Genomic DNA, 23,681 nt, shown 5'->3' on the forward strand with positions numbered 1-23,681 from the left:
CCCAATATCGAAGAGGCTCAACCATTTTACTCCAGGTAAGACCTATGCAGCACTACGCTAAGAACTCATAAAATTAATTTGCAAATTATTATATCTCTGTTACCTCAGTCTAAAAACACTAGCTTTGGACTATATGATCCATGCTCATGGAATTTTGATGAGCTCATGAAACAGGTTCAAAGATCAGCCCGTTTACATAGAACGACCTCCACCATCTGAGGAACAGCCACTTAAGCAGATACAAGTTACTCCACTACAACACAAACATGTTGCAGAGCTAAATAGCATAGACCCAATTAATTTTGCGGTACCCCCCTCCCTCCCCCTCATCCTTTTTTTTCATGTTTTTTCCCTTTCTATAACTGCAGACATGCAGCAAACGTCAGAAAACAGTCACTTCTGCAAGTGCCCTATGCCTCCTTTTAAATTTCAGTTTCATGTGCCTTATAATAGGATGAAGGCTACAAATGCAGTTACTGTTACACACATAGCGGCCAACAACACCTGGTTGTATATGTCCTGTAAAGGATGCAAGAAAACATCAAACCCGCAACCTGGTGGTGGATATAAATGTCCCAAATGCCATGGCACAGCCACACTACCTAGGTAATCATTGTTCCTAGGAACACTAAAGCTGCTAGCTCTGTGAACAATATAACATCCCATGTCATGATCTTAACGCTTTTTATTCCATGATACACATATGCCTGTTATTCCTTACTGCCAAGGACAACACAGCTGAGGCCAGCTTCTTTGCATATGATGATATAGCGAGGCAGATCATCCAGAAATAATGCAAAGCAATTTTAAATCCACTGAAATTGACAACTGGTTTACCTCAGCCTCTCCAGGCAGTAATCTCAAAGAAATTTGCATTCTCCGTTGGGCTCACCGAGGACTCATTCACTTCTAGAGCAAGGAGGCAGTATCTGATTAACTCCATTTTAGACAGATCAGTTAGGCGCACCTCTGCTTTAAACATCGGTGTTTCAGAAACGGCCACACAGGATGATCCAAGCTCCATAACTGGTATGACAATAGCAAGAACGTTACTCGATACCGTACAAGACCCACAAGCTCTATCGGTAAACTCTGCAATTTCTTTAGTACTCTAAATTAGCCTTAATAGTCTTCACATGTTTCCTTATATTATTCCGTACATACATAGGCTCATTTTTACATTCAATGTGCAGACACCTGCACCATCAGTTGATCCTGATAAAACACCCATAAAGGACCTTACCACAGGGCAAGTCACACTAACATAACATAATTAGTCAATCAAGTGTACCAAACTTATTCCTTACAAATTATTTATTTGGAGATATCATATTCGTCCAAACTGTCCCAGATCATCAACAGCAACAACGCACGCTCGCAGGCAGCTGTTCGGTGACAATACTGACGCTAACAAAGTGGCTCCATACGGATTTTCGCACTCATGAATCCTAAACCTGAATCCGTCAAATTATTTGCATCTTCAAATCTCCTAAATAACTTTGCCTCCATTTACCACGAGACGGTTGAGCATGAGATCTTGGAGACTACCACAGCCATACAGGATGACGAAGAGAATCCATCTGCATCGTCGCTACAACGCAAAGCCAAAAGGTAAAATCACAGATCTAGCCATGTCTTATTATTCATCCAAGCATACACATCTTTTCATCAGTATTTACATGCAAATTACAGGTCTAGATCCACTGCTTCAAAGAATAAACCAAAGGATAATATTCACAGGGCCTCTTTAACTGAGACTCCAGAATAGGTAAATATTTCATGACTGCTCAGCTTTCAACATAATATAATTACCAATCAGTAACCTACTTCTTTTGCACAAATATTGTAATTAGTGATCCGCAAACCCCGTGTCGAAGTCTATCCACAAACAATGTTTTGTTAGTTCAGAATTTACTTTGTCACAACCATATTCGGTTCACTTTATTGGTCCAATTTGTCACACTAAAATATATTCAAGATGCAAAATATCCGGTATGTGCCACGCCCTTGAGAAATTCAAATAGCTTTTTCCTTACGCTATACAAATCATATTGTATACCTATCATCTATTGATCCAGCAAATTCTTTGTGCAACCAGGTGCTGTCGCTCAACAAAGTGTGTGCACACCATTTTGTGACATGTGCATGACTATGCTTCACAAACTTAGCATGGACAATGATTCCTTCGCATGTCAAAGTCTGTTAGATTATGAAAGATGTCAGATGGACTTAATAAAAAAACTTCTTGTACAAACAGGGAACAAACCTGTACCTAGGCCTGTTATCTGTAAATTAGCCAGGCTATGCTACCTTAAACTATCGTTCCTTAGCTACAAGTGGAATCATGTAGTACTATGAAGAACCAACATGTGTCATCCTATGTGTAATATCTATGTATGTAAATTATGCGTACCTATTTTATTACTCAGTGTGGTGTCCATCCCTTCTATCCATGCGACTTTTTCTCAGATCATTAACTGATTGATGTGGCGCGCGAGGGCGCGCCCCTTCCACTAGTTTCACACAAAGTGCACTACGTCACCCCATATTGCATCCCCGCGGGGAATCGCCTGCCCAGATCCTCTGTGGGCTCTAGGCTGTGGCCGGCCACCGCTGCAAATGTGTCCCCTGCAAGATAAGAACGCGGCGGAGGCCGAGAGATGCTGCACGTAGACGTACACGCATACCTGCACTCGCAGAGAGGAAATCAGCACACAGCAGAGGCATTGGCCGGCTAGGCACCTGTTCGCTCGAATTTATTAGCCTGCCTTACCAGCTCCGGATCATCGGAGCAAACCGAGCAACAACCTGTTCGCTTCGTCGTAAACGATCGTAAATTTTTAGTCAAAACAGTATTTTTTCCTCCCACCAACCAGCCAACAGTAATAATCCACGATGGTACACGATCGTTTCAGCCTCAGCCGAACATACTGCCAGCCATTCGTTCACTCTTGCCCCGGTGGCGGACGCTCCATCGGCGCACCGCACGCACACGGCGTGCTGGATCGCAGGGGATACCCATGAGGCCACGACGCACGCCGTGACAGCAAGCGGAGCCGGACACGTATCGCCGTGTCCGTGCTGTGATGACTTGAATCAAACACACACCAAAAACGGTGGCGCGCTTAACTTCCACTTCCAGCGTGGCTAACCGTAGACGAAAGTACTAGAAAGCAAGCAGCCGTTTCGTAGTACTACTGCGAGTAAAGTAGAATGGACAGGCATGTTCGCATTTGGCAACGGCGCAACGCCCCGGACCAACGCACTACGACGAAATCGGCATGGCCGGTCCGGATCCAGCAGGTTCGCAGGCGGCAGGGCATGGAAGCACTCGCAAATCCAATTTCCCTGTCGTCATCTTCTGTGGTCACCACGCCCTGCAACCCGTGCCAGGCATCGGCCGTCGCGTGCACGAGACCAGAGGCAACCCCCGTGACGTCACCCGTGACATATCCGGGATGGCAGGCCCGATCTTCTGTAGCCACCACGCCCTGCAACCCGTGCCAGGCATCGGCCGTCGCGTGCATGTCCGCGTGCACGAGACCAGAGGCAACCCCCGTGACGTCACCCGTGACACCGCTGGCATGGAATGCATCTCCGCGCGATCTTTCCCGCCGAGGCACACTAGCCGCACGCAGTAGTACTCTGAGATTTCCTGGGGCGCGTGTGACTACTCCCATCGTCGTCACGGTTGACCCACCCACACACGAGGCCAGAGCTTCCGGATCCTCCTCGACCACACTGGCTCGAGCGAGCTCTGCTCCAGCCTCCAGCTCCACCCCTCGCTCTCAGCTCGGCACCTATCAATAAAGCAAGAGCCCTCATCGATCCTCACCTCCACAGCTACCATCGATCCGCCATTGGTCACTGCACGAGCACGAGTGCACGCTCACAAACCCACACACGCAGCTAGCACGCGAGTCGATCGAGAGCGAGAAGGAGACGACATGGCCGGGGAGAAGAAGCAGGGTCTGCAGCTGCTGGACTTCTGGTTGAGCCCATTCGGGCAGCGCTGCCGGATCGCGCTGGACGAGAAGGGCCTCTCCTACGAGTACCTAGAGCAGGACATGGCGAACAAGGGCGAGCTCCTGCTCCGCGCCAACCCGGTGCACAAGAAGATCCCCGTGCTGCTCCACGCCGGCCGCCCCGTCTGCGAGTCCCTCATCATCGTGCAGTACCTGGACGAGGCGTTCCCGGCGACGCCGCCGCTGCTCCCCGCCGGCGACCCCTACGCGCGCGCGCAGGCCCGGTTCTGGGCGGACTACGTGGACAAGAAACTCTACGACTGCGGCACCCGGCTGTGGAAGCTCAAGGGGGACGGCCACGCGCAGGCGCGGACGGAGATGGTCGAGATCCTCCGCACGCTGGAGGGCGCCCTCGGGGAGGGACGCTTCTTCGGCGGGGAGGCTTTCGGCTTCGTCGACGTCGCGCTCGTGCCGTTCACGTCGTGGTTCCTCACCTACGAGCGGTTCGGGGACCTCAGCGTCGAGAAGGAGTGCCCCAAGCTGGTCGCGTGGGCCAAGCGCTGCGCCGAACGCCCAAGCGTCGCCAAGAACCTGTACCCGCCTGAGAAGTTCTACGAGTTCATCTGCGGGATGAAGAAGAGGCTCGGCATCGAGTAGGATACGGATTGCTAGCTGCATGGATATCCAGTTGCTGGTAACAGTGTTTCGTATGGTTCTGTTGGTCGTAGGTGATCAGCAGATCAGGCAGCAGAGCAATCGTGTTCGTGAGTTCGTCGTTGTTGTGTTGTGTCATGTGCTTGGGTTGAGTTGTTGTTGTGCGTCCTTGTATCGATCTGTCGTCTGTCGTACGTGCAGCGGCAGCGCCGTGTTGCCTCGTGCACGTTCTGGAGCTGAATAAAATGGTTTGTATTGGATTTTCTTGGTAACGTCTTCAGTTTGTCGCCTTCGGTTCTTGTGTGCTTTGGAGATGCGCTGGCAGCACTCATCTCCAATAGCGCGTTGCATTGCAGGGCTTGCAGCATTTGGTATTTGCGATGTGATGGCGTCATCGTGCCGGTTCCATCTCTAAGTCTCGAGCCTCGGCGTCTCTACATACTCCGAGAGCAACCACAATCTCTATAATATAGACCGTTAGCCCGTTAACTGAGACAAACCGCGGGCACCCAATAAGGCTACATCACCTGTTAGCCCATTAACTGTTGGATCTAGCGAGAGCACCATATAGACCGTTCAATCGGCTCGTAGCAGGTCTCCCAACCCATTAAGCCACGACCCCGCTCGGCTGAGGACATGTCCCCTCCACGGCGAGGCTTCCTCTCGTTGCTTCATCGTCCCTGCAGGCTGCACCTACACCTCCTCCATCCTCCCCCGCAGGTACGGGCTGCGCGGGCAACGCTGGCAGCACATGTTAGTGCCCGTTTAGTTGCACTTTATTTTGCAAAATTTTTCAAGATTTTCTGTCACATCGAATCTTTGGACGCATGCATGAAGCATTAAATATAAATAAAAAATAAAACTAATTACACAGTTTAGACGAAATTTACGAGACGGATCTTTTAAGCATAATTAGACTATGATTGGACACTAATTGCCAAATAACAACGAAAGTGCTACAGTACCATTTCGTCAAAAATTTCGCCAACTAAACAAGCCCAGTGTAGGCGAATCGAGTGGGGCATGAGCGAATAGAGTGGGGCGTGGGGGCAGCGGCGCCACGTCGGCGAAAGGGCGGCGCTAGACATGGACAGACGGTATGTGTCGACTGGCACCAGTACGATCTGCCCCCGTCATTCCCTTGGCTTGCTCTCGTCGCCTGTTTGAGCGCTGTTGTCCGCTGTGGTGCTACCATCTCCACCTCACAGTTCTCTCTTCCTCTCCTTGCTGCCTGCCTCCGCGATCTTCGTCATGAGGCAGAGCTGAACACTGCACTTCTCTACCGCAAGAATCCTGCAATAAGGTACTTCCCAAGCCTCTCTAGAGTTCCTTAATCTACCTTTACATTTAACAGATAAGTAAACAACTTAGCTATTTAGTTATATAAGAAAGCTAAATCTAAATGTCCCTTCACCCGTTCAGTGTGTTGTACAAATGGCAAGAAACCAAATGCAGATTAGTTTCCAACTGATTTAATGGCCGAATCACTACTACGGTAACGATTTGTAGGAGCGGCTAAAGAGGGTTCGTAGGAACGGTTTAGTCAGCCGTTCCTACCTAACCGTTGCTACAAACGGCCGGTTTGTAGGGACGGTTCCCAAGCCCCCCTACACATCGATTTGTAGAGGTGACTGATGACACCAGCCGCCCCTACAACTATATTTACCAGCCGCCTCTACAAATATGATTTGTTAGGGCGCCTGTAAGACCAACCGCCCCAATAATTACCATTTGTAAGGGCGGTTAAATTTACAGCCGCCCCTACAGTGCTTTTCTCGCCAATTTTTTTCTTTCAAAATTTCAGTATCAAATATATATATATATATATATATATATATATATATATATATATCCACAAGTCCACCAGACCATTATATATATTCAGATCGACCAACAACATATTGCATATAATTCATCATTACATCACATTCACAAGTCCGATCACATTCACAAGTTCACAAGCCGATCACATTATATACACAAGTCTGTCCGATCACATTCCATTCACAAGTCCAATCAACGGCCTAAGCCTAGCCTCTGATGATTCCTACCTAAGATGGACGATGGGTCATGGTAAGTGCCTCTGACGTGCACAATCGAGTCCATTATGAAGTTGCAAAGGTCGCCGACGAGGTCTAAGAGGTTGTCATCTTTATGTGGATCATTTCTCACACCTTTCTCATCTTGCCACTACAAGAAAACAAGTTTAGTTTAGTATTTCATAACATATATGTGCGTTTTGTACCAAGTTTGTATACTACGGGTGAAGAGGGTTGTAACACCCCGGTGTTATGCAAGCATTTAGGCACTGTAAATCATGCATATTATACATCATCAAGCATCCTAATCATACATGCCTAATCATATAAATAATAACTGAAACCATGCTTCGAAACATATGAAACATGCTCGTGAAACATGAATGTTGCATACACTTGTTTAGAGTTATTTTGCCCTAATTATGCTTGCTAGGTTAGTAAAACATGTTTGGCTATAATTGTAAATCATCTAGAATTATTTAGCACAATTTTTGGAGCAAAGTTTGTATTCAAACTTTTGACAAAATATGCTTTTGAAATTATTATTGGAAAGGGTCAAAAATCCCCTCTATTTAGCTTTTGCTTCCCAATTCAAAATCTATGCAAAATTTTTAGTTGGTCCCTAAAGCAAAGTTGTAGAGGATTAAGTTCTAAGCAACTTTTATTTTTGGGCCATTTTCAAAAGAAGTCATTTTCTTGCTCAAAAGGGTACTTGAAAACTGATATTTGAAAATTCATTGAAAATGGAATTAGAAAAAAATGTTTATCTCTTTTAACGGGTCGCCGCCTCAATTCTGGCCCATCAGCCGAAGCCGGCCCAGCGATCCTCACGTGCCCGGGCCTTCGCCTCGGCCCAGCCCACCCCGCACGCAGTCTTCTTTCTCCTCCGCGCGCGCAGACACGTCCGACCGCGTCAGGCAAGCCGCGCCGCGTGGCGAGCGCATGCCGGCGACACCGGCCGGGTGGCGTCCCGTGGCCCGCGCGAGCACGCACCTCGCCCGTTTTTAATCCCCGCAGCTCCGCTTCTCCCAGCATTCCTCATCTTCCTCTCCCGCGCTGCGTCTCTACCTCGCCCCGCACCGAGCTCTGCTCGCGCCGCCCTCGCCACTGCAGCCCCGCCGGCGAAATTGGCCACCGGTGGTCCACCATTGCCCGCAATAGAGCACACGTCGCTCCGCCTCGCTCCCCGGCACCCGGTGCTTGCTGCAGGGACACCATTTGAGCAAGGTACAGCTACCTCGCGCGTTTTCGCCGCCGTCGGTCATGGCGCCGCCGCGCTTGACCTCACCGTGGAAGGGCTTCCCCGTCCCTTCTCTATCCCCTTGAGTGACCTGCTCGGGTTCACCATCTTCTTGCGGACCCAGCGCGCACGCCTGCTTGCCCGGTCATGGCCGGCAACGGCCGTCGGCCCGCTGGCAGCGGCCGCACCGCTGTGGCGCCTGGAACGCCGGCGTGGCATGGCCGTCTCGCCTCGGCTGTGCTGGGCCAGGTCGGCCTTGGGCCGGAGCCCCGAGCCAAGCCATCGCCTTTCCCTCCGCTCGGTTACGCAGGCCGAAAACGGCCGTGGGCCAGTCGTTCCCATGGGCCGGCCCAGTAGTAATAGGAAAATTATTTTCGATTTTTCTTTTATTATTTGGGAAGAGAAATACTTTGGAAAATGTTTGTGTACTCATTTTGGCTCCAAATTTGTTGAAACAAATTTTGTTGTGTTCCTTGTCACCAGATCTACATGATAAAAATATTGCATGTCAATTTTGAGATACTTTTCGGTAGAGCTTTATTTAATTCTTGATATTGCTGATATCTTGTAAAATGTGTAGTAAAACCTATATGTATCAGAAAAATATGCTTCCAAGTTTGTTACTCTTCTTGTGTAATGTACTTCCTAGGAAAAATCTATGCCATGCATGTCCTGTAGAAAAATTATGAGGTGTAGTTCAAGTACCTTTAATGGCTGATTTTTGTTATTTTTGCTAGAGAGCAACATTTGTATAAAACATGCATGTGATAATTTTTGTGCAATGATTATTTACTGTATAGAACATAGAAAAAATATTACATCTGTTGTTTGGCACTTTTCATAATACAAAGTATTTTCATGTTCATAATTATGCCATAGCTTGTCATTTTTTTGTAGGCTACTCCACTTATTCAAATGTCATAAAAATTTAATGGTAGACTACTTAGGGTAGTACTGTGCTATGGTAATTTTCTAAGATTTTTCTAAGCTATAAAAACAGATGTTGCTATTCAAACCTATTATTAATTTGGGTTTAATCAAATGTTGCTTTATGTATGATTAAGAAATTAGTGAAGCTTTGGTGTATCTTTGAAGCATTTAATGAGATGTGTTGACTTAGCATATTAGTAGTAGAAGAGAATGCAGTAGATGACATGTGCTTGTAGTACATGTTCTTGGATGATGTTGACTACTTTGCATTCAAGCATATCCATTGTGTTCATCTCATCCGATGCACCTTTTGCATAAGCATTTACGCACCTGCATCATACAGGATCGCAAACCGAGAGCCCAGTCGTCATACCCGAGGAGCCCGAGGAGCAGCTCGAGGTGCAGCCGCAGGAAGTGACCGAAGCAGACGAGGAGGACGTTGAGGAACTTCCGGAGTGCCTCGATCACCGCCCGAGCTCCTTCGAGAGAGGCAAGCCCCGAAGCATTTTCTCCCCGGTTTGCAATTATTAATTAAATGCTTTACTTTAATTGATGCATTACGTTCTGGAGTTGTTTGCAACCATTGCTGCATTATACCTTGTTTACCTTTGTTATATTATATCCTTGTTACCCTGGTATCCGCAGTCGAGTCAATGCCTAGCTGGCTTAGACTGGTAGAAGTCGGGTGATTTCCTATCACCTGCGAGCTATAGGTGGTTACCTGGATCTGCTTGGATAACTATGTAGTCATGGTATAACTAAGTGTTAATTTGAAGTTGAGACCGGACGGAGACTTACAGAGTTTTGGACTGTAGTGCTTTCCGTCTGTGTCGATTAAGGACCGACCGTTGTTGGGCCTCAGGTCATGTTGAACGCATGCCTTATATTTAGCTGGCCGAATAAAGTACCTTTCGACCGCGAAGCTGGGAGATTATTCGGGCCGAGTAGATTGCCCGCAGCGCACTGTACCAGTCCAGGTGTGGTAGGACACGGGGGCGCGATGATAAGACCAAAGGGCAGTCGGTCGGCCCCCGGGTACATGTGGTTCCTGGCAAACTCGAGATTTTCCTGGATAGTTGACTCGATGACCGATACCTCACTTTAGCGGGTGAGTGAGGTTTGTGTAAGGAATAAATCACCAGCTGGTTAGGAATCGATTCGAATCGCAATCGCTCCTGGATAGTGAGCACTTGACTTGAGTGACTTCATCGTAGTAATGTTGATGGAACACTTGGACAGTTATAATGAATATGACATTATGGAAGTTGTTAATGATCATTGGTTATCATTATTTGCTTAATCACATGCTTGCTCTAGTATAGGTGCAAATGTAGTCGACAGGTTAATAATAATTAACTTGACAATAATGCTTTTGGAAAGGTTCTTGAAATGCTAAAAATGCCTCTTTTTGCAAATGAGTCAGCTACCCTACTATAAAGCCCTTCATAATCCTTGGTGTCACTTTATTTTCGGTTATGTCGGGTAAGTCTAGCTGAGTACCTTCTCGTACTCAGGGTTTTATTCACACTTGTTGCAGATGGGCAGATGTATTACGGCTACTGTATCAACTGCCTTTATCCTACGATGGGTGATGCTTAGGACCATGGGCATGGTCATTCCTTACGTCTCGTCTGATGCTTTTGTTGAAGATGATCATTAGCTGGCACTGTATTTGAACTCCGTGTGAGTGTGTGTGGTTTTGAACAAATTGCTTCCGCTTCTTTTATTCGAACTCATTTGTAATAACTATGTTTAAACTCTGATGTAACTGTGATGCGAACTTTTATGTAATATGTGATGGTGACCGCTAAACTTATTACGATCTTGGCTGGTATGTGAGTTGGTTTGAAATCCTTCGTGATTTCATGGACTACCGGGTTATACGGGCTTAAGTTTGCTAAATCGTCTGCTCTGGCGGGTGATTTTCTTAATTTCGTATAATTGGTCAGTTCTGTTACAGCTGGCATCAGAGCATGGTTTAGCGTGTTACTGTTCACAAGTGTATTTAAAACAAAAAGGCATTTGAAAAACATGATTTCCAAACTAAAAAGTGTGCCAGTGGTCATATCCTTTATGCCCAGTTAAGGACTCTAGGTGGCTTAATTAAGTACTGACTTGGGGTTCTTGCATCATATTTCTCTTTCGTCGCTCATACGGCGTGCTATTGTATGAGTGCCACTTGTTTGAGTGGTAGTGTATGGATCAGTTGCCTCTACGCCTCGATAAGCGTGAGTTGTGAGAGCATGATCGGATACACCGCCGATCTAGGGTGAATGCTTATATGATGCTGGAGTAATTACATGTTCTACGCATGTTTTACAAAGGTATCTCATGTGTGGGTATTCCGTCTGTTGAGGCGATACCGTCAATAGGACGATGGTTCGGGTAGTTACTATCGTTGTACACGTATCTGGGGATTCGTGTAGAGCGTGTAGATAAAAGTTACTGCTTTTATGCATTTTTTGGGAATTGGGCTGAAATGAATCTTCTGCAGGTACATAACAATGTTATCATGTAGAACGTATTAGATACGTATTTGAGAGATTGTTTGTATGCCACCGAATTCGTCGCTGGAAATTATTTATTTCATAAGTTCGTGAGAACGTACGGCACGTACATACATCATATTACTTGTGCATTTCATTCATGTCACGCATTCCTCACCTTATAAATTGATTATCTCATTTTGATAAAAGTTGCATCACCTAAAATATGTTCCCACGGAGTAATAAAAGAAATTTTGCTATAGATGGCCCGCACGAAGTAGACCGCCCGTAAGTCCACCGGAGGAAGAGCACCTCGACGTCAGTTGGCCCTAAGGGAGCACCGCACCACGGACACCTTCTTGAGCGAGTTTGGCATGCCGACCTTGCTTTGGAGAGTGCTCCATGATGTGGGGTACCCAGAGGGTCAAGAGTCGGTGTACTCTTGGAATGAGAGCCAGTTAGCAGAGGATGGACTTGCAGCGGTAGAGATCACAGTTCCTGCTCTTGGTGATGCTCCAGAGTGGGATGGTTGGCACTTGGAGTTTGAGGGCCGCACTCCTGTTGATGGGTGCAGAGGGAGCAGCTTTCCGTGTCATCAGGAATATCATGAGCAGATTTCCCAGTGAGCTTGCAGCAGCTCTAGCTGACACCTTTCCTAGGGATGATCCTTGTGATGCTATTTGGGTTCAGCCTCAGGGAAGTGCCTTGGTCAGAGGTCCAGCTGAGGGACAAGCTAGCAACAACCATGCTATGAGTGCTATGTTTGCCGCCATCAGAACGTATCAGGGACTTGAGAGTACCTACTGGACTTTGACTGGCTTACGTAGTCATGATAAGCTCAAGGTAAGAAAGCAGAAGAAGCAGGCACATGCTATAGCTAGTATGTTACACTTTGGAGTCGCCGCGGAACGCCGCAGGACTGCATATACACCGGGTGAGACGCCCCAACAGTGACACTATGCGCTATGGTTTCTCTGTTGCTGTACAAAAAAAGCTTCCCATCACAGCCATGGCTCATTGGCTCCGGGCAGCTGAGAGACAATGGTAAACTGCAGCGGCCCAGCGGCAGCAACTCTATGGCCGCGACGACAAACGGTGCTCCACACCCGGTGACGCCGGACGACGCACCTCAGTGATGGTGCCCTAATGTCAGATAATGTATGGCTTCATCTTGTTATTCAAAACGAAGAGGATGTGAGCTTCCTTCTAGTCTAACTGTCCAAAACACCAAAACAAACGCTCGGCCTGCACACGAGTTTAGGGGGTGCACTGTCAACACGACAACGCAATTATATCAGTGGCGATGCTGATGCAGTAAATATGTACCTTTCTGCCGGTGGAGAGACGTTGAGTCTGCACCAGGCACTAACTATCAAAAGAGAAATCCTGTATATTCTACTTCGTCATTGACGCGGGTCTGGAAAGGGAAAACAAATGGAAGGGTGTCTGTCATGCATTAAAAGAGACTTAGTGAGGCAAACATGATTATCTCATCAAGTAGAAGGACATTGCCGGGTACTTACCAGACTAGCGGTGCATGTTACCGTTCATGTTCTCTTTGCAGTCCTTGCAATACAATAAAAGAGACCTTTGAGCGCTTCGAATTGAGATGCAAGAACAAGTACAAACAAGAAGTGAATAGGAAACAAGACAACCTTGGTAGTGATATAATTTGGCAGATCACTGATCTGACGCCCTACTCCACGATTTTGGTGTGCTCCCGCAGTTAACGAAAGCTTCCAAAATTATTCAAGCAAATGTCAGCGTAATCAACGTGGTGACGAGCCTTCCATGTTATTATATGCATACAAACCTTGTTAAATAGTTCAGACAATGGAGCTGCATTGCCTTTCCTCCCTGTTGATAGGTTAAATTCCTACGGTTTGAAATCACAAGATGCAGATATTTTGAGAAATCGAGGGGTTATACATTCTTTCAGTCACGAGCAACAAAGAAAATATAGAAGGGAAAATGAGTACCACTACAAAAATTACCTTTGGCAAAGTTGTATTCTTTTTTGCACATCGAAATCCACCAACACCACCTTTGCTCGCCAAAATCTGTTTTCACAGAAGAAGGTACAAGATGAACCAGTTACATTTGCTGTATGAATATACTGAAGGACAGGAACCATCATAAAATGAGCTCACAAATAGACAGAAGATATTATTAATGGCAGCAACCTTTAAATCCAACGGCCGGGCCTTAAATTTAAACAGATCATCTCTGCAATCTTCGGGTTTGTTATCTACACTGCTACAAGACAACAGTGAAAGCATGCATAAGTTCATTTGTTAATAGACAAAAGGTTGCAGAAATGGATCTTATAACATCATGCCTAGGTGCTGCATAGAGTGATCACAAAAAGGAATCTTATTGATCACCTTTTGCTAGATCAAATCATGCCTTGAAAGATGCAATTGATTGATTAGGTGTTTTTAACATCTCATAACAGTGCGACAGTAGTAGAATTTGGGTAGTCTGCTGAAAAAAAAAGTACATATAAAACAGACTTACCTCTTAAGATGCCTTGCATGATTGGATGTACATGCTGGCACATTTGACCCAACATCCTCATATTGCCTGCTTGCATGCTGATGACTAGTAGCCCAAAGAGGTTGAACTACCTGCTAGAGATCAAATTTTTCAAATTGAACCAGAAACTAAACATACAACATTACAGCTGTACAAGAAAGAGAGTAAAGCATTTAGATATGGTAAATCCAGTAGCTTAGCGACTGTTCCTAAAAGGCAGACCAACTCAACTACTAGGGAAAAAATAGGAGCAAATAGAACATCTTCAACTATGAAATTTGATTAAATAACAGAAGGCAAAGCTAATTCAGGCAGTGAATCAGTGATGTACAAGTGTATTGCTTTCCCTGAACGCAAAACTCGACCGGTGATGGAAGAAACACCCCCACGGCATCATAATTAAGAAGGGACCGCGTGACCCCGGTCAAGAACTCAAACCCTGGCCCATGACCATTTATAGGGCCAAACCGAACTTGGGCTGGCTTACACCGTTACCCAGGCTGGCGCAGTGCACCGTTACCTGGGCCGGCGACGCACCAGAGCCACAGCCAGCGAGCACAGCGAGGGGGATTTTTTTGGGTGCAATACTGGGTTTCAATCCCCAGTAGGTGGGCACAACATTGCCAGCCACACCACTGAGCTATCGCTCAATTTGCTCCCTGGGCACAATAGTCCAGATCATTATAAAATCATTCATTTCTTGGGAGGTAAATTTAATAAAATCACACCTAGGATATTAGATTAACAGTCTTCCACAGATCATGCTGCTGGGAAGCGTATCTCAACTAAGCATATATTCCTGGAAGCCAATTTGCTCATTATTTTTCAAGGTTGTGAGACTAATTTAAATGTAATTCATAATCAATTAAAGGATTAAGAAATGCATGATGTTCCCAACCTTTCTAGTTGATGCCACTTGGACTGTAGGAGCATATGGTGCAATCCGTTGATTTAACTGCTTTGGATTAGTTGGCCTGACAAGTTACAGGTAAATGTTTCAAAACTACCATAATGGAAGTACCTTATATTTGGAAATAAAAACATGAAATCAAGAGAAAATGACTTTACACTGATCTTAGAGCCTTTGACCTCTCCGCTCTTAGCTTTGTTGCCAAATCAGGTGATCTAGGAATTGTAATCTTCAATCTGGGCAGACCAGCGGGCCGATCCATGTTACGATTCATAACGTTCTGTCGAATCCATAAGAATGTTGTCAAGCAAGATTTAAGGGAGAGCGGAGAACTAATAGATGTTTTGTAACATAACAGCAATATCTTTACAGACAGCGATTTAATACACAGCACAGCAGCAGCAACTAGTTGCAAAACTAGCAAGTATATGTGTCTATTTCTTTTTTAAAGAAATATAATTAAGGAGACTCAGAGAACTGCATCGTTACAACACCTGAAAGAGAACCAGCATAACATGTCGATTTATAATCAATTTAAGCAGATGGTTTTCGGAGCTTTTACCTTTTCATGATTTTTATGAATAAACTCATGCTGGGTAGCAGTAGCAGCAGCCTGTACCACAAGCGAATAGCTTCAGTAGAGAGCAAGAAGCAAAGTTATTCAATAAAATAGTAGCAACTAATCAATTTGTACCTTTAGGCTCACAAAAATAACTCAAGATAGCAATTGACTATGCAGTATCTACATCTAACTAAATGTATCAAACAATGTTACTCCATTCCAAATTATAAGACGTTTTAGCTTTTCTAGATACATAGCTTTTGCTATGTATTTATATTTATATATATATATATAATATGTCTAGATGCATAGTAAAAACAATGTATCTAGAAAAAACAAAAAGTCTTATAATTTGGAATGGAGGGAGTAGTTCACATCAAGATGAATTTTTTTCCCAGAATTAGAAGTTATTGCATATTTCCAATTTCTGAAACTGTTGCTACTTCCAGTAACATAAATCTCAAATTCTACGGGAAGAAAACTAGGATTTCCGTTCAAAACACAGGAATAATATGCATGACTTATAAATGCAACAGAGAACCCATAACATTTTTCATGTTGACCAAGCATCAAAACATGCGATATGCTACTTAGGAGTCAAGTTATATTCATTTCGGTGCCAACACTGGAGAGCACAGCTAAAACAAATGACAACGCCACTTGTAGAGGAGAACATTAGCCACTCTTTTTGTGAAAAAAATACTTGCTTCCAAGTGGAAACAAATGAAACTACCACTTGGTAGAGAGGACATTAAAAAGCTCACTAGCTGTTGTGTTTGACATCATTAAAACATTGTAAATTAGTTCAGAGTTCAAAAAAAAACAAGAACATGAAAATTTGGCAAATGTCACATTTCCACATGAAAACTGTACAATACCTTGTTGAGATGCCCATTCTCTAATCTCTGTCTTTTCGCAGATTGGTATGTGCAATCGATTGAGCTTACAGTACTTTTCTCGCTTCTAACTCCCACTAGCTTTTTACTCCTGAAAACAGATCAAATTGAGATTAAAAAAAAGGTATTCACAAACCTGATGGTGAAGTATTTGTTTAGTTAGCTAAAAAAGACAGATGCCACAAATTTGACATTCGTTGAAAGCTAATTCAGTAGCAGATAATAGTAAGAGATGCTTGAGTTTGGGGACACTGTGAAAGGAGAATGGAAAAGGAAAAGGTGAAAAATAATGTGGACAAAATACTTGTGATTGTAATATTGAAACACACTCGGTGCTAAAGACACATATTTCACAACTTATGGTTCATCTACATGAACAAACCAAACAGCACATATAGTGCAAGTTGGTTAAATAAATATAAGGATTTAAGTTAGCAAGGTGGCTCACAGAATCAACCATCATGATGCTATTTCAAATTATTTTATAGTCAGTCCACATAAACTTCACAAAAGTCAGCAAGTTTAATATTACTTACTGTGTCAGATTCTTTACTTCCACTTGTCTGTTTTGCCTCGCCAATTGACTGGCTGTAGGCTTCATCAGTGTGGAGCCTCTCAAGGAAGTGCCCTTCATGGTAGTTCGAAAGCGAGATTTGTGTTCATTTTCCGATGCACCATTGCATGGTTTTCGCCCTATTTTAGCAGTAAAGAACCATAAATAATTTAAACTTCTATAAGAAATCAAAGAAAATATAGAAGCACACAGCTGGTAAACAGGCTCGATTTCAGGCAATCAAGGAAAGGGTTCCTATGTGTTAGGAAAATGATTCAAGAGTTTGTTCAGTCCTTTTAGGTGTTTGAAATTCTGTCTATTGCCAAGCTAGGGATAGGCATATTGTCAGACATGTCAATTTGTAATCTAGCAAGCACCTTTTCATCAATAAAAGGATTTATCAAGGTATCAACATTTTTTTCAAGAAAGCTTGGGGTCCTTGTGTTTTCTGCTACTATGATTCCAATGATTCTAGCAATGCTCAGATTTAACTGTAACACCCAAGCATGAACGAAAGGAGCACATAAACACTGATTCAACCACTTATTTAGTAAAATGTAATATAGATGATAACTGGATCATCAAACAGATTAGAAACGAAATAGTGAACTTCAGGAAACTCAATGCTAGAATTTAGATTTTCAAGACCTTCGAATCGATGGATTTTTTGCTCCACGCCACTGGAACATTCATGAGAAGCTGTAGAACAATGCAAAGCATTTGTACCTGCAATGCTTCTGATGGTTTGTAATCCAAGGTCTTCAGCTAACATCTTGGTAATTAAGGCTGCAGAAACAAAAAGATGAAAGGTTAGTGATATATTTACTAGGAATACAAAGAAAAATAAAGTAACATGCGAAACATTTCTGTACAAGGAATCCATCAGCAATTATCATTGCAAGTTTCCATGATTTTGCATTTAAAACATCACTGTACTGAATCATGCAGAAAAAAAAAACTAAGTCGTTTTGAAATCCTCTCTAGAAGATGTAGGCATCACTATTATTCCCATCAGACAGTGTTACAGAAAAATGAAAAGCAGCTATACTCATGAAACCACGTAAAAGCCCAACGTGGTGATACACTGGTACCCCCTCAGCTGTATCATTTTATCTCTGATATCTAAAGAGCTTCTTCCATAATAACTAGCAGCCAACTTCTCAACCACATAGCTGGCAACAGTAAGTGCATGAGCTTTCTAATGACATTATGAAATGACATCATAACAATAAGTGATGTGGACACAAGCAAATGTGATCCCCAATTATTATTATTATTTTGTCATTCGCACTCACTCTGTATCTTTTTTTCTTCTTGTGTCAAGGTAATATTCTGGTTCTGGGCTTCTGACAATCAAGCTCCTCTATATGTCTACACCAGTTTAATAACTAGAAACTGGAGACCTCCATGCAAACATTTTAATCATGGAATTTTATCCTAGATGGGTAACATTTGACCATCATAGCTCAACCCCAACACTGAGAAACAGTCAGCTTCTCACAAATTTCCTAACGGTCAATGGGCTTAACATGGGGACAAATTCAACTTTGCACCAGGATTTCTCCGAGCGCTGAAAAGATCAAATGGCGCCTATCTGTCCATTCTACCCCTGAAAACACTACCAATAACGACTCCGTAACCATCTCCGATCATTTATGCATTGAGGCGGACTGTACAACAATAATAGTAAGAGAACAAAAAAATTCTCGCGAAATGGCCCATTTCCTAAATCCATCAAATCCCCCCATAAGACCCTGTTTGGATCCCCATGGCAAAAAAAAAAGGGCTAAAAGTTTTGCCATGAGGATCAGACAGGGGCTAAAAGTGAGCAAATGGCTAAAAACTGGGCTAAAATCTGTTGCTCCCAAAGAGGCCCTAAAGTTTACCATAGATCCAAACAGTCCCGAATGACACAAGTTCAGGGGCTATACTTTAGTCTTTGGACCGGCCATCCAAACACCACCTAAACCTGCGGTGACACATCGGAGGCGGAATGCTGGAGCGTCGCATTTCAAACGCAAGAGTCGATCGCACGGGACAACCCCCACTCTCGTTATCCCGTATGACCCCGAATCAAAGCCCTCAGCGCGCGGAGACACAAAGCATGAAATCGCAAGGCGAGGGAGGGGAGAGCACGCACGAGAGGGTGGGTAGCTGGGGGCGGAGGCGAACCACTCCTGCGCCGCAGCGGCATCCCGCGGCGCCTCCTCCTGGGTGAGGTCGAACCACCTGGGCGCGTCGAACTCGTAGTCCAGGTCCACCTGGAACCACGTGACATCCATGATCATCACCCCCTCGCGCCCGCCTCCGCCGTCGTCCATGCCCCCCGCCTCCTCCTCCCCCTCTCCCACCCCGCCGCCGCCGCCGCCGGGCGAGGACGGGGCGGATGAGGCGGCGTCGCACATCTCCTCGTCGTCGCTGTCCATGCCGGGATAACGGGGCGTACCGGCCTCTATCGCCCGTCCACGCCGGGACGGGCACGGCGGCGGGCGGCGGACGGCGGCGAGGTGTTTGAAGGCTGGCCTGGCCGAAGGGAGAAGGGAAAGCCGAGGGAATTTGAAATGCGGGGTTCGGCACGGACCTCGGGCTTCGGTGTGTGCAGGATTTGACCTGGTGCTGGGAGACCAAATTTACGGCTGGGTCCCTGTGGTTTCCGGTTTCTCGCTTGGGCGCTGGATTTGGCCATTTGGGGCAGCCCCACTGCGGCAGCGTAGAACGCAGAAGGGGTACCATAGAATCGTGCACAGTACCGTTGCCTTTCAAGGAAACAAGTGGCAGCAGATGCGGTACGCATTGAGAAGTCATTGTCAGTTTGTTACATGGTTCGTTTCGTCATAAATGATCTTGGCTGGTTTGGTACGAGAGAAAAATACTGTTTCAGTTTCTGATCCACGATACGAACAGACTGTTGGTTTGTTTTTATCTCTACACACGGTAAATAATTCAACTACCATACAATGGTTCTGTTGCTCCAGGTAAACAGCAGCTGTTTCATGCAGCCAAACAAATCAATGAATGATACAAATAATAAAGTAGTAGCTTATATCGTATGACATAACTATATATATAACTATTTTTCTATCAATAGCTCTACGGTGTTTTGACACTCTTGAGTAGTAGGAGTACGTATATTTTTTTTGCGTATTGCAATGTAGAATAGTTGCGATACCGAGTACGAGGCATTAGGAGCTTGTTTGGTCAGCGTCCAAACAACTGTGTCTGGCCAGACAGCTTTTTAGGACCATTAACTTTGATCGTCTAGCAGCTAAGGGCTTGTTTAGTTCCCCTTCAAAACGCCAAATTTTTCAAGATTTCCCGTCACATCGAATATTTGGATACATGCATGAAACATTAAATATAAATAAAAAATAAAACTAATTACACAGTTTAGACGAAATCCACGAGACGAATCTTTTAAGCCTAATTAGACTATGATTGGACACTAATTGTCAAATAACAACAAAAATGCTACAGTATCGTTTTGCCAAAATTTTTGCCATCTAAACTGGGCCTAAGATCGTTGCCTGGCTAGCAAGTTGCCAGGTCACTATGCAAACAAACCTAGGTCTTTGAGAGGGTGTTGGTTTATGGGCCTATTTAAATCTCATGCAGCTAACAATTAGGTGATGTCCTATTTAAATTCTTAGCTAATAAATCAGCTCATGTCTTAGCTAGCACCCAGCTATTAAGGCCAGTAGCCTAGTACTATTAGTAAAGAGTTTCATGACACAGTTATCAAGACTATCATATCAGCTCTCATGTTGTTAATTGTGACAGCGAATTTTATCCCGACAAAACTCTATGAAACTCTCTCTCTCTCTCTTCGTAAATAAGCTGACAAGTCGGTAAATTTGCTTGTGTGGCTTTATTAGTTGATGAGAATGAAACTTCTTTGAAAACCTCATTGAGACTGGTCTAATTAGTTATTAGCTCATTTCTAGTTGAGTGGATCAAACAGGCCTCTCCTGCACACCTCATATTGGACCTTGACCAAACTCAAGGCCAAATCCGGAAGGTAATGAGGCAATCAGGAAGCGCAAGCAAGAACATGCTCGGCCCCTTGCACTTGTTCTCGGGGACGTCGCGTGCCCTTTTTCCGCCTGGCCACGTCGCGGCGCGCCGGAAGATCCAACGGGTCCAAGCAGGTGACTGGGCCGCGCCTGCCTGGAGGCCGGTGGCCGGGAGAGCGAGCCCGACCCGAGACCGCGAGGCCGAGACCGGCGACTGAAAGACGAGCAGGGGCACAGGCGTAATTTCCCCGGCCCTCTCCCGCCGGCTCGGCTGCCTCGGAAGGCGCGCGCAGGAATCCGATGCGAGCAGGCACAGGCGCGCGTTGTCGGCTTCTTCTCTTCTTCCATTCCGTGGCGCTGCCGGCTGCCTACTACGAGAGTATATAGTACGGAGTACGCACGCACCGAGATGAGATCCCGGTTCTCTCGAGGTCGCCCAGCACCACCAATGCTATCGGTTTGGGACAAATTTTGCTCGGATTCAAAACTTAAACCCTCCGGTATTTTGAACCTCGCCTTGGTAGTACTAGTATTCGGTGACGGATGCAGATTGAAGGAGGGCTAGTCTCTTTTTTTTTCTCTCTTCATTTTTTCTTCACATCTTCTTCTCCCTCATCCTCTCCGTACTTCCATTGATGCACCAGCTATAGGGGGCTGGAGCCCCCCCTAAGATCCGCCCCTGGCTACATTCGCGTCGCAGCAAAAGATTTTCTTGCCTCTTCAAACAACAGCGGCTTGATGCGTGTCATCCTCAACGTTGGTATCGACACCGCTTCCACCATCAGCACGATCGACACCGCTTCCACGGTGAGCTACGTTGTCGGCAAGGCGGCTGCTCCGTTGCCGAGAGTTTACTTCGGCACCAGTCAAGTGGTGGGGAGCGAATCCCTCTACTCAATGGCCCAATACGGCCCAAACCTGTCCCCGGCGGAGTGCCAAGTTGCCTGAAGAAAATGAAGCTGGAGTTGTTGGCGGCGGCTATGGTGGTGAACGTGAATGGGTGGCTGGTTGGCTGGAGGTGCGGCCTTTGGTGCGAGACTCATAGAAAGTTTTTCGCTGGCAAACCTGATGAACGGCGACGCGGTGGTTCCATTGTCGGCGCCTTCGACGTAGGATGCGCCGCCTTCGACGGAGGGTGCACCAGCACCGAGCACTACGGGTCGGTGCATGACTATATATTCTTTAGTTATTAAGTCGTAAATATGGATATGCATTCGGTAACTTACACTTTTTACTACTATCTTCTTGTTTAGATCGCCAGGCGCACCACCACCACATGATAGTACTAGTTGCGATCATAGCTGGACCAGTGATCTGCAGCGTCAGTGTGGTCCTCTTCTGCTGTTACTATCGTTTAAGGCAGTGGCGGATGCAGAACAGGATTGAAGGAGGGCTGATCTCTTCTTCTCCCCCTTTTCTTCTTCCTCGCCCTTCTCATATTTCCATTGATGCACCAGCCATACGCGGCTAGAGCCCCCCCCCCTCCCCACCCCCCAACCACACAAGCCGATCCGCCCCTGCTAGTACTTGTACTGTAGTATTCCTGCACGGAGTCGAGTGACGCGATCGTTTCGCCAGTTTTGACGCCGTGCCGGCGCGCCCAGCCACTGGTGACAGACACCGGAGCTGAACAAGCGGTTGCCGTCTGCTGCTGGCACTGCTTTTTCGCGTGCATCTGATGCAGAACGCACAAGCAATGAAGCAAGCGTACACGCGAGTCCTTTTTCGTCCGTTACTCCTCTCCTCCTGTACCTGCCACGCTTGCTGGCCGTGTCACCTCGACTCGATCTCGCCGTACACGGCCGATCCTTTACCCGCTACGAGACAAGGACAGGCTCGTCGGAGGAGACGACAGAGGCGTATAAATTCCGGTGCCAGCGGTAGGTACAGTAGAGGCGTATAATTCCGCCGCGGGCCGCGGACGGCGGACGGCGGACGGCGGACGGCTCCGCGTGCTCGACCGGCCAGACCCAGACGAAACGGCCGGCACTGTTGGCGGCGGCAGCGTGCGCCCCTCCATGCAGAGCAGCTAAGGGTGCGCTGAGAACAAAGTTGAATGGGATACCGCGATCTATGGATATTGAGCTAAAAATATTCATGATATATGTTCGGTTGAATGGATAGGATGAGTCATTTTTCTGTTTGGTTGGATGAATAAAAGTGAATAAGATTAGAATAGTTGTCTAATTATATCTGTTATTTAAAAATAATAACAGCTCATTAGACACTAATAAATATGTACTAATACTAATTTTGCCATAAAAATCACTAGCTTAAAATAAATATGTTAATTAGTACAACTAATAACCTAATTAGCGCACGAAACATGCACTAATCAATGTATTAGCACTTATCAAAACTAATCCTACCATCATAATTACTAAGTAATAATATGACATACAAATCATTCTTATTTATTTATTAATAACAAAGATTAGAAGACATGGATAAGCTGGTTCACGAGATTTTTACGTAACAGAAAATCCAGCATCTAGAAGTATATTCTATATCCATAGGTCTCAATAATTCATCCAACCAAACGCCAATGATCCAATCACATCCCTACAAATCCAACGAACCAAACGCATCTACACGTACACCCTAGCTAGCTAGTATCGCGACGCGCCGGGCGGGCCATGCGGGTTTATACGCGCACGCGCACATTTTCGAAAATTGGATGTACGAGCACCGAGCACGGCTACTGTTGCCGCGTAGAGTACGTCTTTTCTTGATTTTTTTTTGAAACTGTTTTTCTTGAATTGATAACGAGAGAAATGATCGATTCACAGTCGGTACACGATGGCCCGCGTATTGCCGTACGTATGTACGTATTGGAACAAAACACAAGGTCGAGCTATACGTATGATATGGGTCCGTAGCGGTGGCAAAGATTGGGCAGCT

At 45.5% G+C, this 23,681-nt stretch overlaps 2 protein-coding genes and 1 long non-coding RNA gene across 11 annotated transcripts; 2 read left to right on the plus strand and 1 right to left on the minus strand.

Annotated features, from left to right (window-relative positions):
• Positions 1-476: 476 nt before the first annotated feature.
• Positions 477-2,175, plus strand: LOC136529917 (uncharacterized). 3 transcript variants are annotated; one of them, XR_010777474.1, is made up of 5 exons: positions 477-606; positions 843-1,085; positions 1,194-1,611; positions 1,693-1,768; positions 2,099-2,175. It is a non-coding gene; the product is annotated as an uncharacterized lncRNA (long non-coding RNA). The 3 variants fall into 3 exon arrangements; XR_010777472.1 differs by lacking the exon at positions 477-606 and having other exon boundaries at positions 613-1,085; XR_010777473.1 differs by lacking the exon at positions 477-606 and having other exon boundaries at positions 613-1,085; positions 1,352-1,611.
• Positions 2,176-3,714: 1,539 nt separating this feature from the next.
• On the plus strand, positions 3,715-4,899 carry LOC136527656 (probable glutathione S-transferase GSTU1). The gene has a single exon (XM_066520446.1). It carries the CDS (start codon positions 3,948-3,950, stop codon positions 4,620-4,622), a length of 675 nt encoding a protein of 224 aa, XP_066376543.1. The 5' UTR covers positions 3,715-3,947; the 3' UTR covers positions 4,623-4,899.
• Positions 4,900-6,570: 1,671 nt separating this feature from the next.
• Positions 6,571-19,485, minus strand: LOC136528430 (protein TPX2-like). Of its 7 annotated transcripts, none has more exons than XM_066521386.1 (15): positions 18,911-19,485; positions 17,419-17,556; positions 16,754-16,910; positions 16,200-16,308; positions 15,322-15,372; positions 14,918-15,039; positions 14,748-14,823; positions 13,832-13,944; positions 13,498-13,570; positions 13,309-13,374; positions 13,128-13,190; positions 12,970-13,050; positions 12,838-12,880; positions 12,641-12,731; positions 6,571-6,809 (listed from the first exon to the last, which is right to left on the minus strand). In XM_066521386.1, exons 1-13 carry the CDS (start codon positions 19,194-19,196, stop codon positions 12,842-12,844), a joined length of 1,374 nt encoding a protein of 457 aa, XP_066377483.1. In that variant the 5' UTR covers positions 19,197-19,485; the 3' UTR covers positions 6,571-6,809; positions 12,641-12,731; positions 12,838-12,841. The 7 variants fall into 7 exon arrangements, with proteins under 7 accessions (XP_066377483.1, XP_066377488.1, XP_066377489.1 ...); XM_066521391.1 differs by lacking the exon at positions 6,571-6,809 and adding an exon at positions 11,529-12,559 and having other exon boundaries at positions 12,838-12,870; XM_066521392.1 differs by lacking the exon at positions 6,571-6,809 and adding an exon at positions 11,536-12,559 and having other exon boundaries at positions 17,497-17,556.
• Between the last annotated feature and the right edge of the window lie 4,196 nt (positions 19,486-23,681).

This window comes from Miscanthus floridulus, chromosome 19, assembly GCF_019320115.1.
Source record: "Miscanthus floridulus cultivar M001 chromosome 19, ASM1932011v1, whole genome shotgun sequence".
NCBI lineage: Eukaryota > Viridiplantae > Streptophyta > Magnoliopsida > Poales > Poaceae > Miscanthus > Miscanthus floridulus.

Excerpts from the sequence above, each read along its gene's own strand:
- LOC136527656 (XM_066520446.1), top strand. The coding sequence starts at position 3,948 with ATGGCCGGGGAGAAGAAGCAGGGTCTGCAGCTGCTGGACTTCTGGTTG.
- LOC136528430 (XM_066521386.1), bottom strand. The coding sequence starts at position 19,196 with ATGGACAGCGACGACGAGGAGATGTGCGACGCCGCCTCATCCGCCCCG. Across the intron at positions 17,557-18,910 it reads CCCCAGCTACCCACCCTCTC|CCTTAATTACCAAGATGTTA; the intron begins GTGCGTGCTCTC and ends TTGTTTCTGCAG. Across the intron at positions 14,824-14,917 it reads TCAAAGGCTCTAAGATCAGT|GCCAACTAATCCAAAGCAGT; the intron begins GTAAAGTCATTT and ends GTAACTTGTCAG.